The sequence below is a fragment of the Rhinoraja longicauda genome, chromosome 40, assembly GCF_053455715.1.
Source record: "Rhinoraja longicauda isolate Sanriku21f chromosome 40, sRhiLon1.1, whole genome shotgun sequence".
NCBI lineage: Eukaryota > Metazoa > Chordata > Chondrichthyes > Rajiformes > Arhynchobatidae > Rhinoraja > Rhinoraja longicauda.
This window is the reverse complement of record NC_135992.1, coordinates 692,792-707,372: the sequence shown is the minus strand read 5'-3', so window position 1 is coordinate 707,372 and position 14,581 is coordinate 692,792. Positions and strand designations below refer to the sequence as shown.

The following is a 14,581-nucleotide window of genomic DNA, read 5'->3' as shown; positions in this document are numbered from 1 at the left end:
GATCGGGATGAACACCGGACCGACGACACGGTGCGGGGATTACCGTACACACGGGTACCGTCACCCCCCACCCACACCCCCCACCCACAACCCCCCCCACCCACAACCCCTCACCCACAACCCCCCACCCACAACCCCCCACCCACAACCCCCCCCCACCCACAACCCCCCACACCCTCCACCCACAACCCCACCACCCACAAACCCCCACACCCCCCACCCACAACCCCCCCCCACCCACAACCCCCCACAACCGCCACCCCCCACACCCCCACCCACAACCCCCACCCCCCCACCCACAACCCCCCACACCCCCCACCCACAAACGCCCACAACCCCCACCCCCCACACCCCCACCCACAACCCCCCACACCCCCCACCCACAACCCCCCACCCACAACCCCCCACCCACAACCCCCCACCCCCGGCCCTTCCCCACCCTGTCCCACGACTGTGCCCGGAGGCTTCACCCGTGATACTCAGACAGAGACACAGACACAAGGGAGGCGGCGTGTTTCTTTGCTTGACTTTATTCGCTGCTTGTGGCGGCGGGGCTCCGGGGCGGCGGCTGTCGGTGCTGGTGAGCGGGGCTCAGTCGTCCCGGGTCCGCTCCTCCAACTCTCGGCCCCAGAGCCGCGGCTCCCCGCCTACTCGCAGCGGACACAAGAGGCGGATTAACCGTGAGACCGAGACCCCCGGTCCCCACCCCCCCGGTCCCCCCCAACCCCCCCCCCCCCCCCCCCCCCCCGCAACCCGCCCGGCGCTGCCCGCAACTCAGAGATTCCCTCCTCGCTGACCCGACCCCACATTGTGTGGACACGTCCCGCCCGGAGCTCCCCCCCCGACACCGGATCCCATCCCGACCCGCACCGGAGCCCCGAGACCCGGCTGAGTCCCGGGCCCGTGAGCGAATGGGACCGGGACAGGTGTCTCCGCTCTGGAGCCGCGATGTCCCGCGGCCTCCTCACCCCCACCCCACCCCTCCTCCCCCCACCCCACCTCACCCCCACCCCACCCCTCCTCCCCCCCACCCCACCCCTCCTCCCCCCCACCCCACCCCTCCTCCCCCCCACCCCACCCCTCCTCACCCCCACCCCACCCCTCCTCCCCCCACCCCACCTCACCCCCCACCCCTCCTCACCCCCCACCCCCACCCCTCCTCACCCCCCACCCCCACCCCTCCTCACCCCCCACCCCCACCCCTCCTCACCCCGCACCCCCACCCCTCCTCACCCCGCACCCCCACCCCTCCTCACCCCCCACCCCTCCTCACCCCCCACCCCCACCCCTCCTCACCCCGCACCCCCACCCCTCCTCACCCCCCACCCCCACCCCTCCTCACCCCGCACCCCTCCTCAACCCCCACCCCTCCTCACCCCCACTCACCCCGCACCCCCACCCCTCCTCACCCCGCACCCCTCCTCACCCCCCACCCCTCCTCACCCTCACTCACCCCGCACCCCCACCCCTCCTCACCCCCCCCACCCCTCCTCACCCCCCACCCCCACCCCTCCTCACCCCCCACCCCCACCCCTCCTCACCCCGCACCCCTCCTCACCCCCAATCCCACCCATCCTCACCCCCAACCCCACCCCTCCTCACCCCCCACCCCCACCCCGGGAACGCCCCGCACCCCCACCCCGCACCCCCACTCCCTCCCCACCTCACCACCCCTCCTCACCCCCACTCCCTCCCCACCCCACCGCCCCTCACCCCCCACCCCCACCCCGGGATCGTCCCGCACTCACCTCTCAGGCGAGAGAGGACCAGGAAATCGGCCAGCGCCTGAAGGGCGTCTCCTGCAAGATAATTCCCGGTGGGAAATAAAACCGGGCATTGCAGCAATAATCCACCCGCTCGCCCTAAACCCCCCCTCACCTCCCCTTCACCCATATCAACGTATAGCCCCCCCACCCCCAACCCTAAACCCACCCCTCACTCCTCCTCCCCTCTACCCACACCAACCTATACCACCCACCCTAAATCCACCCATCCCCCTCCCCGCTCGCCATCCACACCCCCCCCTACACCCATATCAACATATACCCCCACCCCCAAACTCACCCCTCCCCATCCCCCTCCCCTCCCCCTTTACTTACACCCCCACTCCACACTCATCCCAGTGGCAACTCATCGCCCCCCATGACTCTACCCCACTCCCTGCACCTATCTACCCCACACTTACCACTCACCAACCTCCCCCACTCTCACCTCCACCACCCCACACCAACCTACTCCACATCACCCACCCAGCGACCCATCTCCAGCGCCGGCCCCCCTCCACCAAACCCACATCATCCCATCACCCCACCCCCTCCCCACCCCCCAACCCCCACCAAACCACTGTACCACCATCTGAACCTGCCCTTCCCCCCCCCCCACCCGGACCACCCCCTCCCCTCCCCTCTCACACTCCCCTCTAACCCACTTACCTGACCCCCCCCCCCGCCCACACGCACCGCCAGCCCCCCCCCCCCCTCCCCTCCCCCTCCATGAGACGGGACCGGCCGCTGACGTGTCTCCTGAGGTCAGGGCCCGAACTCACTGCCAGAGGTGCAGGTCAGGGTCACAGCGGGATCTGCGTGGACACCCGGTCACCGGGCCCACACCGGACTCGACAGGGCCAGCGGCACCCAGCACTGTCCCAGTGTTCCTCTACACTGTCCCAGTGTCACCATCCCCCCTCAGTACTGCCGTCAGTCGGGCGGGTGCCCCCCTCACGGAGCGGGAGAGGCGACTCCACCTCCCGGCGGTCAGCGCGGCCCGATCTGAGGAATGGCAGGCGCGAGGCATGCCGGGATGGGCGGCTGTGCTCGGGGAGGGGGGAGGGGGACTCTACACGGCCCCAGTGTCTCTCCCACTGCCCCAGTGTCTCTCCCACTGCCCCAGTGTCTCTCCCACTGCCCCAGTGTCTCTCCCACTGCTCCAGTGTCTCTCCCACTGCCCCAGTGTTCCTCTCCCACTGCCCCAGTGTCTCTCCCACTGCCCCATTGTTCCTCTCCCACTGTCCCAGTGTCTCTCCACACTGCCCCAGTGTCTCTCCACACTGCCCCAGTGTCTCTCTCTGCCGACACAAGGCCAGGGGTACAAGGGCATTGTCTTGGCCTCACTGGAGCTGGCAGCGTCCCAGCCGTCTCCGTCCTCCATCGTGTCTCGTTTCCCCGCCAGCCTGGGCTTGTCCATCAGTGACCGGTGACCATTGGCAACGTCTGCTGAGAGAGAACAGCAGGATCAGCGGGGAAACCCGGCCCGGCAGAGCCAGCGTCACTCTGCACTGCCCCAGCGTCACTCCCACTGACTGCCCCAGTGTCTCTCCCACACTGCCCCAGTGTCTCTCCCACACTGCCCCAGTGTCTCTCCCACACTGCCCCAGTGTCTCTCCCACACTGCCCCAGTGTCTCTCCCACACTGCCCCAGTGTCTCTCCCACACTGCCCCAGTGTCTCTCCCACACTGCCCCAGTGTCTCCCCCACACTGCCCCAGTGTCTCTCCCACACTGCCCCAGTGTCTCTACACACTGCCCCAGCGTCACTCCCACTGACTGCCCCAGTGTCTCTCCACACTGCCCCAGTGTCTCTCCCACATTGCCCCAGTGTCTCTCCCACACTGCCCCAGTGTCTCTCCCACTGACTGTTCCAGTGTCTCTCCCACTGCCCCAGTGTCTCTCCAGTGAGGGCCATTCAGAGAGGTTCTGTGTCCTTCACATTGACACAGGAATGGCCCCTCATTGACCACATTCCAAACTACCTCAAGCAACAACCTCAGATTTTGAAATGCACAGAAATGCAGATCACCTGTGCAGATGAATGAGGTAGTGGAGGGGGGGGGGGGGGGGGAGGAGGAGGTGACGAGGGAGGGTGAAGGAGGAGTAGGAGTGAGGAGGGATGTGTGGAGGGAGTGGATGTTCAGGGATAGTGAGCTGTGAGTTCACTGGTGACCCTGGTCTTGGGAACTTCCATCAAACTTATTTTTATCCTGCAAAGTTCTTGAGAAAGCAATCCTAGTTTGTGCCCCCTCTCCCTCAATTAACCCCCTTCTACACATGCCCGTACATTGGTCTAATACCAGACCACTTTATTTAACAGCCTCATGTGCAGCACCTTGTCGAAGGCCCACTGAACATCCACTGATAGACACAAAGTGCTGGAGTAACTCAGCGGTCAAGCAGCAACTCTGGAGAAGATGGATGGGTGATTTTCAGTTCAAGATACTTCTTCAGACTTTTCTGATCAGTCATAAGAAGGGTCTCAACCCTAAACCCTCAACCCTCTCCAGAGGTGCTGCCTGGCCCACTGAGTGTCAGCACTTTGTGTCTTTGTGTGTATTAACCAGCATCTGTGGTTCTTTGTTACAATGAATCGATTTCTCCAAGATCTTCGGTTTCCTCCCACTGGGAGTGACACTGGCTCCAAAGATGTACAGGTTTGTAGGTTAATTGGCTTGGAATAAATGTAAATTGTCACCAGTGTGTGTAGGCTAGTGTTAGTGTGTGGGGATCGCTGGTTGGTGTGGACTCAGTGGGCCAGAGGGCCTGTTTCTGCGCTGTATCTCTAAACTAAACTAAACTAAACTAACATCCACTGACTCTCCTTTGTCGATCCAATTTGTTAGTTCCTCAAAGAATTTCAACAGATTTGTCAGAGAATTACCCTGTTTCACAAAACCAAGCTGACTTCAACCTATTTTATCATGTGTTTCTAAATACCCTGAAACCTCAACCTTAATGAGGGACTCTAATCTTACCAACCACCAATGTCAGACTAACTGACTTTATTTTGATTCGCTCCCTTCTTAAACAGTGCAGTTACATTTGCGTTTTTCCGGTTCCTCTGCAACCATTCCTGACTCTATTGATTTTGAAGGACCACTGCCAATGCCTCCACAATTTCTACAGCTACCTCTTTCAGAACCCTGAGGTGTAATCCATCTGGTCCAGGTGATTTATCCACCTTCAGACCTTTCAGCTTCCAAAGCACCTTCTCCTTAGTAATAGCAACTCCACTAACTTCCACCCCCTAACTCTCTTGAATAGAGTCATGGAGTCATAGAGGGATGAAACATAAACTTGCCCACACTGGCCAACATGTCCCAGCTACACTAGTCCCACGTGCCTGTGTTTGGTCCATATCCCTCCAAACTTGCCCTATCCATGTACCTGTCCAAATGTTTCTTAAACGTTCCACTGACAAGTGAAGACTGACAAAAAAAAAGTATTCAGTTAGTTCACCATTTCTTTGTTCCCAGTTACTACTTCAATATCATTTTCCAATGGTTCAATGTCCAGTCTTGCCTCCCTTTGACTCTTTATATATCTGAAAACAACTTTTGGTATTCTCTTTTATATTATTGGCTAGGTTAAATTCATATTTCATTCTTTCTCCCCTTTCTGTTGTCTTCTGTTGTTTTTAAGAAGCTTTCCAATCCTATTGTATTCACTGGAGTTTAGAAAGATGAGAGGGGATCTTATAGAGACGTATAAAATTATGAAAGGACTGGACAAGCTAGATGCAGGAAAAATGTTCCCAATGTTGGGGGAGTCCAGAACCAGGGGCCACAGTCTAAGAATAAATAAAGGGGAGGTCATTTAAAACTGAGGTGAGAAGAAACGTTTTCGTCCAGAGAGTTGTGAATTTGTGGAATTCACTGCCACAGTGAGGTAGTGGAGGCCAATTCACTGGATGGATTTAAAAGAGTTAGATAGAGCTCTGGGGGCTAGTGGAATCAAGGGATATGGGGAGAAGGCAGGCACAGGTTACTGATTGTGGATGATCAGCCATGATCACAATGAAGGGCTCGAAGGGCCAAATGGCCTCCTCCTGCACCTATTTTCTATGTTTCTAAGCTTATTGTTTCCCCCTAATCTTTGCCATATTATTCACCTTCGCTTTTGCTTTTAAGCTGTTTTTAACATCCTTCGTCAGCCATGGTTGCCTCACTCTCCCTTTAGTATGTTTCTTCCTCTTTGGGATGAAATTATCCTACCTCTTCTAAATTAACCCCAGAAACACCTGCCATTGCTACTCCACCATAATTCCTGCTTGGGTCCCTTTCCAATCCGCTTTAGCCAGCTCCTCCCTCATGCCTCTGTAGTTATCTTTACTCAACAATAATACTGACACATCTGATTTCAGCTTCTCCCTCTCAAAGTGCAGGTTGAATTCTATCATGTTATGATCACTGCCTCCCTTTTGGTTCCTTTATCTTCAGCTCCCTAATCCAATCCGGTTCATTACACAACACCAAATCCAGAATTGTCTTTTCCCTATTGGGCTCAACTACACGCTGCTCCAAGAAGCAAGCTCTACAAATTCCTTCTCTTGAGACCCACTACCAACCTGATTTTCCCATTCTACCGACATAGTGACATTTCGGGTCTGGACCCTTATTCAAAATTCAGAGTTCAGGTATAAGGAGAGTTTGAACAAACATGGATTGTTTTGTCTGCAGCGTTGGAGGTTGAAGGGAGATGTGATAGAAGTATATGAAATTTCGAGGCATTGAGATGGTAGAGAGTCAGAACCTTTCACCCAGGGTGTAAATGTCAAAGACGAGAGTGCAGAGTTTTAAGGTGAAAGGGGGACAGTTTAAAGGAGATGTTAACACAGAGAGTGGTGGGTGGTTGGAACGAGCTTCCAGGGATGGTGATGGAGGCAGATCCGACTGTGATGTTTAAGAGTGTTTGAGATCGGCACATGGATATCGGGAATGGAGGGTGAGCACCATGCTCAGATTGAACCTGGTTCTCTGGTTCTCTGGATCAGTGAGGCAGTGGCTCTGCCCATTGTGACAGTGTGCCCAGTGTAAATGCAAGTATCCTTTTGCATATTATCATTACCCCTTCACAACATTGATAACATGCCCCTCCTGATCTTTGAGAGCCCCAGTGCAAGGTACACATAGAACATGAAACAGTACAGTGCAGAACAGGCCCTTCGGCCTACGACGTCTGTACTGAACATGATGCCAAGGCCAATTATCTGCTTGCACAGGTTCCATATCTCTCCATTCCCTGCACCCATGACAACACTTCAAAATGAAGGCGCCAGTTTGTGAAATGCTTTGGGATGTCGCAGGCTCACATTAACAAGCTACAGAATGCAAGTCTTCCCTCTGCACCAGAGTTTGTTTCGGATCATAGAAACATAGAAAATAGGTGCAGGAGGAGGCCATTTGGCCCTTCGAGCCGGCACCGCCATTCATTGGGATCATGGCTGATCATCCACAATCAATAACCCGTAGAGCTCTATCTAACTCTCTCTTAAATCCATCGTGATTTGGCCTCCATCACCCTCTGTGGCAGAGAATTCCACAAATTCACAACTCTCTGGGTGAAAAAATTCCTTCTCATCTCAGTTTTAAATGGCCTCCCCTTTATTCAAGGACTGTGGCCCCTGGTTCTGGACTCACCCAACATTGGGAACATTTTTCCTGCATCTATAAGATCCCCTCTCATCCTTCTAAACTCCAGTGAATACAAGCCTAGTCTTTTCAATCTTTCCTCATATGACAGTCCCGCCATCCCAGGGATCAATCTTGTGAACCTACGCTGCACTGTCTCAATTACAAGGATGTCCGTCCTCAAATTAGGAGACCAAAACTGCACACAATACTCCAGATGGGGTCTTACCAGGGCCCTATACAACTGCAGAAGAACCTCTTTATTTCTACACTGAAATCCTATCGTTATGAAGGCCAACATGCCATTAGCTTTCTTCACTGCCTGCTGTACCTGCACTCCAACCTTCAGTGACTGGTCTCACTGCACTTCCCCGTTACCTAACCTGACACCATTGAAATAATAATCTGTCTCCTTGCTTTTGCCGTCAAAGTGAATAACCTCGCATTATACTGCATCAGGAATGGTGTTGTCCATTCCCCGCTGCAGTCTGGGTGGTGGGTCATAAGATCATCAGTGATAGGAGCAGAATTAGGCCATTCGGCCCATCAAGTCTACTCCACCCTTCAATCATAGCTGATCTATCTCTCCCTCCTAACCCCCACCAGTCCCCCCACCTGTTCTAATTGACAATAGACAATAGGTGCAGGAGTAGGCCATTCAGCCCTTTGAGCCAGCACTACCATTCAAAGTGATCATAGCTGATCACCCACAATCAGTACCCCGTTCCTGCCTTCTCCCCATACCCCCTGACTCCGCTATCCTTAAGAGCTCTATCTAGCTCTCTCTTGAATGCATTCAGAGAATTGGCCTCCACTGCCTTCTGTGGCAGAGAATTCCACAGATTCACAACTCTCTGACTGAAAAGGTAATTCTAAAAGTTTTTCCTCGTCTCCGTTCTAAAAGATTATTGATTGGTATTGCCCATTTCAAATCCCCCAAGTCCATCCGTCCACCCTCCCAAAGAGAGAGAGCAGTCCAGAGCTAACCGCATATGGGGGAAGTGTTTGGGATAGGCTGTGTTGTCACCATTACTCACGCGGGCCTAAGAGATAACCGGCACTGTTCAAGGTCCACCCTCTTCTATCTTTAGGCTGCAAAGCAAGTTTACAGTTTACAGATGTAAGTTTACAGAGTACATGTATTGTAGAGTACTACCTTTACATATCTGTTGTGCTGCTGCAAGTAAGAATAACATTGTTCAGTTTCGGGACATATCACTATAAAACACTCTGGACTTGCTACCTGACAGTTTTAGTTTCAACGGACATCATTTTCTGATATTTTTTTAATGAATTAAACGGCGCGGTGGTGCAGCAGGTCGAGCCGCTGCCTCACAGGGTGGAGACCCGGGTTCAATCCTGACCTCGGCTGCTGTCTGTGGAGATCGCACATTGGCCCTCTGACCGCGTGGGTTTTCTCCGGGTGCTCAGGTTTTCTCCCAAGTCCCAAAGATGTGCAGGTTTGTAGGTTAATTGGCTACTGTAAATTGTCCCGTAATAATGTGAATGGGTGATCATGGCGGACGCGGTGGTCATTGCGGACTCGGTGACCATGGCGGACTTGGTGACCATGGCGGACTTGGTGACCATGGCGGACTTGGTGACCATGGAGGACTTGGTGACCATGGAGGACTTGGTGACCGTGGCGGACTCGGTGGCCTGTTTCCCTGCTGCATTTTTCAATCAATTTACACCGTCTTTACAGTGAAAACAAACCCGGTCAAACTCTGGCCGTGAATCCCCCTCCCCCTGAGGTCACCACCTCCCCCTCCCCCTAACCCAACCTCATCTCCCGACCCCCACCCCCTCATCCACTTTTACCATCTCGGCTCCTCCCAGCAACACCACCCCCACCTCCACACCAAACTCCCCCCTCCCCGGCACCTCCACCCCTCCACCCCCCTCCCCCATCACCCCTCCCTCCGCTCCTCACCCTCATCACCCCCACCTCTCCCTTCACCCCCCACCCCCATCACCCCTCCCTCCACTCCCCACCCTCATCACACCCACCAGTCCCCCCACTCCCCACCCCATCACCCCCACCCCTCCATCCACCCCCCCACTCCAATAAACCCCACCCTCCACCCCCACACCCCTGTCACCCCTGCCTCCATTCCCCCACCATCGTCACCCCCACCCTTCCCTCCACCCCCTACTTCCCCACCCACCCCCGCCACTTGTCACCCCCCCCTGCGCACTACTGCCATCCCGTCACCACCTACTCCTCCAGCGCTCCGCCACCCCCACCACTAGTGTCACCCCCACCCCCACTGCACCCATGTCCCAACCCTCACCCATCATCACTCCAGCGAACCCTACCCCTCACCCACTCCCACCCCTTCCCCCTTCCCTCCACCCCCTCCCCTCCACGCCCTCCCTCCCCCGCCCCTCACCCCCGCCCCTCACCCCCGCCCCTCACCCCCACCCCTCACCCCCACCCCGCGCTCCTCACCGGGATGATGGATCCGAGGCAGCCCATGGCGAGAGCGCACAGGAGGAGGGAGCTGCAGACGCGGGCAGCGCTTGGCATCTGTGGAGGGAGAAGGTGGTGGATAATGTGTGAACACGGAGCTGCAAGGCAAGGGGAGGGGTGGGGGAGGGGAGGGGTGTAAGAGGGGGAGAGGAGGGGGGAAGGGTGTGAGAGGGGGAGAGCTGGGGAGGGGGGAGGGAGAGGAAAGGGTGTGGGGGGAGGGGGAAGGGGAGGGGTGTGTGAGGGGGAGGGGTAAGGGTGAGGGGGGTGTGAGGGGGAGGAGGAGGGGGGTAGGGGAGGGGGGGAAGGGGAGGGGGTGCTGTCCTGGGTCACAGAGAATGTGGGTTCCCAGCGATCGGCTTGTCTCTGGCTACCCTATCCACTCAACTGGTCTCGACATTCCCACTTTCCTGGGGTCCAAGAGAGGATGGGGGGGAGGGGGTTAGGGTGCGGGAGAGGGGGGAGGTGGGGCTGGGGAGTGGGAGGAAGGAGTGAGGTTTGGGGTGGTGGAGGAAGGGAGGGGGAGAGTGGGGGAGGGGTGGGGAGTGGATTTAGGGGGTAAAGGGGGTGGGGGAAGTAGGGGGGAGAGGAGGGGTGGGGGGGAGTACGGGGGAGAGGGGGTTGGGGGAAGTAGGGGGGGAGAGGAGAGGTGGGGGGGAGTAGGGTTGGGGGGAGTAGGGATGGGGAGGGGACATGGACAGTTGTGATTTGCTGTTGAAGACCACTGGAGCAAGTATGTTTTCAATTAAATTAGGTATGTGCAGTTTTAAATGAAACTTCATAACTTAGTCATACATTTTATGACCATTGTTCTTTTATTCAATACCAAGAGAATTGGGATGTGTAAGGAAAAAGCAAAATAGAAAAAAACAAAACAAAACAAAATTTTCTTTGTGTTGTAAAAAGTAATTCTGTTCAATAACCTTTCTATAAATAGCAGAATATACTTATGATAGGCCTGACATTGTACATGTAGTTCAAGAACTACAGACTGTTGGAAATAATAGTTGTTTTTCACACATGAATGTAGCGCAATGCGTATGCGCATTTGGCGTGCATACTTTATTTTGCTGAAAAGTTGCATTACGCGCCATATTATGAATTTTGATGTTAAATTCAGGATTTCAGACATCAAAATTCTGAATTTGTAAAATCAAATGTTGGGAGGTTTGGGTACTGGGCCCATCCTGTCCATAAAAGCCATGCTGCCTACCTGAGCTAGTCCCATTTGCCAGCCATGTTGCCTACCTGAGCTAGTCCCATTTGCCAGCCTTGTTGCCTACCTGAGCTAGTCCCATTTGCCAGCCATGTTGCCTACCTGAGCTAGTCCCATTTGCCAGCCATGTTGCCTACCTGAGCTAGTCCCATTTGCCAGCCATGTTTCCTACCTGAGCTAGTCCCATTTGCCAGCCATGTTGCCTACCTGAGCTAGTCCCATTTGCCTGCGTTTGGTCTATATAGCTCCGGACTTTTCCTATCCAGGTACCTGTCCAAATGTTTATTATATGATGTTGTTGTACCTCCCTCAACTACATCGATGAATTACAAACACTGCAGAAAATCAAGAACACTGCAGATGTTGAAAATCTGAAATAAAAGTAGAAAGTACCCCTTCTATATACCCGCCGCATTCTGTGTGAAAAACATATTCCTAGGGTTCCCCTTAAACACTTCCCTTCTCACCTTCACCTCCGGCCTATGGTTTTAGTCGCACTGCCTGGGAAAAGGACTGTGAACGTTCCGTATCCACGACCCCTAATGATACGATGAAGCACTCGATGGTCACCCAGCCTCCTTCACTCCAGGGAAACCAGTCCCGGCCAATCCGATCCCTCTGAACCTCAACCCCTGCAGCCCCACAACATCTTTGCCATGATACTGGGCACCAGCTATCGCTTCATCACAGGAAGTGCAGCGTAGGTTCACCAGGTTAATTCCTGGGATGGCAGGACTGACATACGATGAAAGAATGGGCCGACTGGGCTTGTATTCGCTGGAATTTAGATGGATGAGAGGGGATTTTCTAGAAACATATAAAATTCTTAACGGATTGGACAGGCTAGATGCAGGAAAATGCTCCCGATGTTTGGGGGAGTCCAGAACCAGGGGTCACAGTTTAAGAAAAACTTCTTCACTCAAAGAGTTGTGAATCTGTGGAATTCCCTGCCACAGAAGGCAGTGGAGGCCAATTCACTGGATGTTTTCAAGGGAGAGTTCGATTTAGCTCTTAGGACTAACGGAATCAAGGGATATGGAGAAAAAGCAGGGAATGGGGTCCTGATTTTAGATGATCAGCCATGGTCATATTGAATGGCGGTGCTGGCTCGAAGGGCCGAATAGCCTACTCCAGCAACTATTTTTCTATGTTTCTTTTCTATGTTTCCATCCTCCCTCTATTCTGGCGATGAGTGCCCTCAGTACTCCGGGCATGGTCTCACCAATTAGTGACGTTTTGGGTCGACACCCGCCATTCACTGTGCATGTCCTGGCCTGGTTTAGCGTGGCAAAATGCAACAGTTTGCACTTGTCGGAATAAAATACCAACGTCATTCCTTTGCCCATTTTCAAAGTTGCCCTAGATCCAGTTGTAACCTTGGACACATTCTTCACTGCTCAATGCACGACAGCTCACTAAACATCCTACATAACTCCTCATGCAAATTGTTAATGCATATGACAAACAGAACTTGCATCCACTCTCTCACCATCCCTCCTCCACCCTAGTCCTCTTGTTAATTTCATCATTTGTATTCCTTCATTATCATATCATCCAAGCCAACAATGGACCATTGTGGGCTCCACCTTTCCCGAGTCATCGATGCAGGCTTCACTTTGTTCTGTACCTTCCCATAACTCTAAGTGTCCCCCTTCCTGGCTCTCAGTCTGATGAAGGGTGTCGACCCCGAAACATCACCTATTCCTTCTCTCCAGAGATGCTGCCTGACCGGCTGAGTTACTCCAGCATTTTGTGTCTTTCCTGCAGCACACCGCTGATCTCAGACGTCCAGTTTGACCAACAACCCTCCATTACCATCCTCTGGCTCTTTCCACCAAGCCAAGTTTGTATCCAAAAAAATCACAAAGTGCTGGAGTAACTCAGTGGGTCAGGCAGCATCTCTGGAGAACATAGATAGGTGATGTTTTGGGTCAAGACCCTTCCTCAGACTCTGACGTTCTGGGTCTGGACCCTTGGTCTTTGCATATCGTTTATACTGCTGTTTTTACTATCTGGAGTTTGCATCCAGTTGGCTAGTTCATGCAAGCTCATATTCATAAGTTATAGGAGCAGAATTAGACAATTCGACCCATCAAGTCTACTCCATCATTCAATCATAGCTGATCTATCTCAACCCCATTCTTCTGTCTTCCCAATGTAACCCCTTACACCCATACTAATCAAGAACCTATCAATCTCAGACTTAAAAATATCCACTGACGTGGCCTCCACAGCTGTCTGTGGCAATGAATTCCATTGAGTACATTAGGTATGGTCCTAATACGGCCCCATACAAAATAAAATTGCTACTCGTGCACTCTTACAATGTAGTCCAACAAGGTCGTAATCTTCCTTGTTGCCCACTGGAAATAAACGCACGTTTTGTTTGACTTGTGACAGTCACTCAGAGCCCCTGAGAACACCAGCATTTCTCCCTCATCATGCATTTAAAAAAGTCATTGTCAGTTCTGGTTTGCTCTCGAGGTGACGGTGAGCTGGTTCCAAGAACACTTTCCACATTCTGACAGAAAAGTGCAACAAAATGAAGTCGTTTTACCTTGATATGGATGAAGAGGAGAGGGTTTGCTGCTGGTTGAACCGAGGTACAAGAGGATGGGAGGAAATGGTTGCATGCAGTGAGCGGCGATCAGTTGCATGCAGAGTGAGCGGTGATCGTGGATGTGTGAGAGGAGTGCGGGGGGACTATATATAACGGAGAAAAAACTTACCCCCACGTTAGTTTTGATTTCACTTTACGTAAGTGCACTCAGATTTTAAGAAGTACATAAGCTGTGAACGTGTGCTGTTTCCAGCTCTAATTTGAGTCAGGAAAATTGAGGTAATTATTGATAATTGTCACCTCTGCGAGTGGTTAATTGCTGAGAGTTGTTCAAACGCCTTTTTGAAAAACAAATAATTTATCTGGGGGAGGATCATAGCATCAGAGAGTTTATACCAGGGGAGGAGGCTGTTCTGCCCATCATGGCTGTGCTGGTTGCAAGGGAGACACCAGGAATTGCATAGAACATACAAGAGCACAGTTTAGGAACAGGCCCTTCAGCCCACAATGTCCGTGCTGAACATGATGCCAAGACCATCACTTATCCACCTGCACATCACACACATCCCTCCATTCCCTGCATATCCATTTGCCTATCCAAAAGTCTTTTAAATGCCACTAACCTATCAACTTCAACTACCTCCCCCATTCCAGGCACTTGATCCCAGCTGCCTATGTTAAAAAATGGCCCTGCACATCCTCTTTAAACTTTGCCCCTATTTGACGAGGGAAATGGAGACGTTAGTCAAAAACATGAAGGATGCATGGGACAGCTATAGGCAGCTGGGATCAAGTGCATCCCTGGAGGAGTTTCGGGAACTAAGGAGCAAACTAAAAAAGGAGATCAGAAGGGCAAAAAGGGGCCAGGTGATAGCTCTGGCGGGTAGCAGTAAGGACAATCCCAAAAGATTTTATAAATACATAAGGGGGAAAAGGG

At 53.4% G+C, this 14,581-nt stretch overlaps 1 protein-coding gene across 2 annotated transcripts; it reads right to left on the bottom strand.

Annotated features, from left to right (window-relative positions):
- Positions 1-516: 516 nt before the first annotated feature.
- LOC144611559 (galanin peptides-like) lies at positions 517-13,757 on the bottom strand. 2 transcript variants are annotated; one of them, XM_078430711.1, is made up of 6 exons: positions 13,642-13,757; positions 9,851-9,928; positions 8,436-8,490; positions 3,111-3,212; positions 1,749-1,799; positions 517-647 (listed from the first exon to the last, which is right to left on the bottom strand). In XM_078430711.1, exons 2-6 carry the CDS (start codon positions 9,926-9,928, stop codon positions 592-594), a joined length of 342 nt encoding a protein of 113 aa, XP_078286837.1. In that variant the 5' UTR covers positions 13,642-13,757; the 3' UTR covers positions 517-591. The 2 variants fall into 2 exon arrangements, with proteins under 2 accessions (XP_078286837.1, XP_078286838.1); XM_078430712.1 differs by having other exon boundaries at positions 3,111-3,209.
- Positions 13,758-14,581: the final 824 nt, after the last annotated feature.

Bases quoted from the DNA above. Each gene is read 5' to 3' on its own strand.
- LOC144611559 (XM_078430711.1), bottom strand. From the start codon at position 9,928: ATGCCAAGCGCTGCCCGCGTCTGCAGCTCCCTCCTCCTGTGCGCTCTC. The intron at 3,213-8,435 runs GTGAGTAATGGT...GTTCTCTCTCAG, and splicing joins CGGTTATCTCTTAGGCCCGC to CAGACGTTGCCAATGGTCAC. The intron at 1,800-3,110 runs GTGAGGCCAAGA...ATTATCTTGCAG, and splicing joins CTGGGACGCTGCCAGCTCCA to GAGACGCCCTTCAGGCGCTG.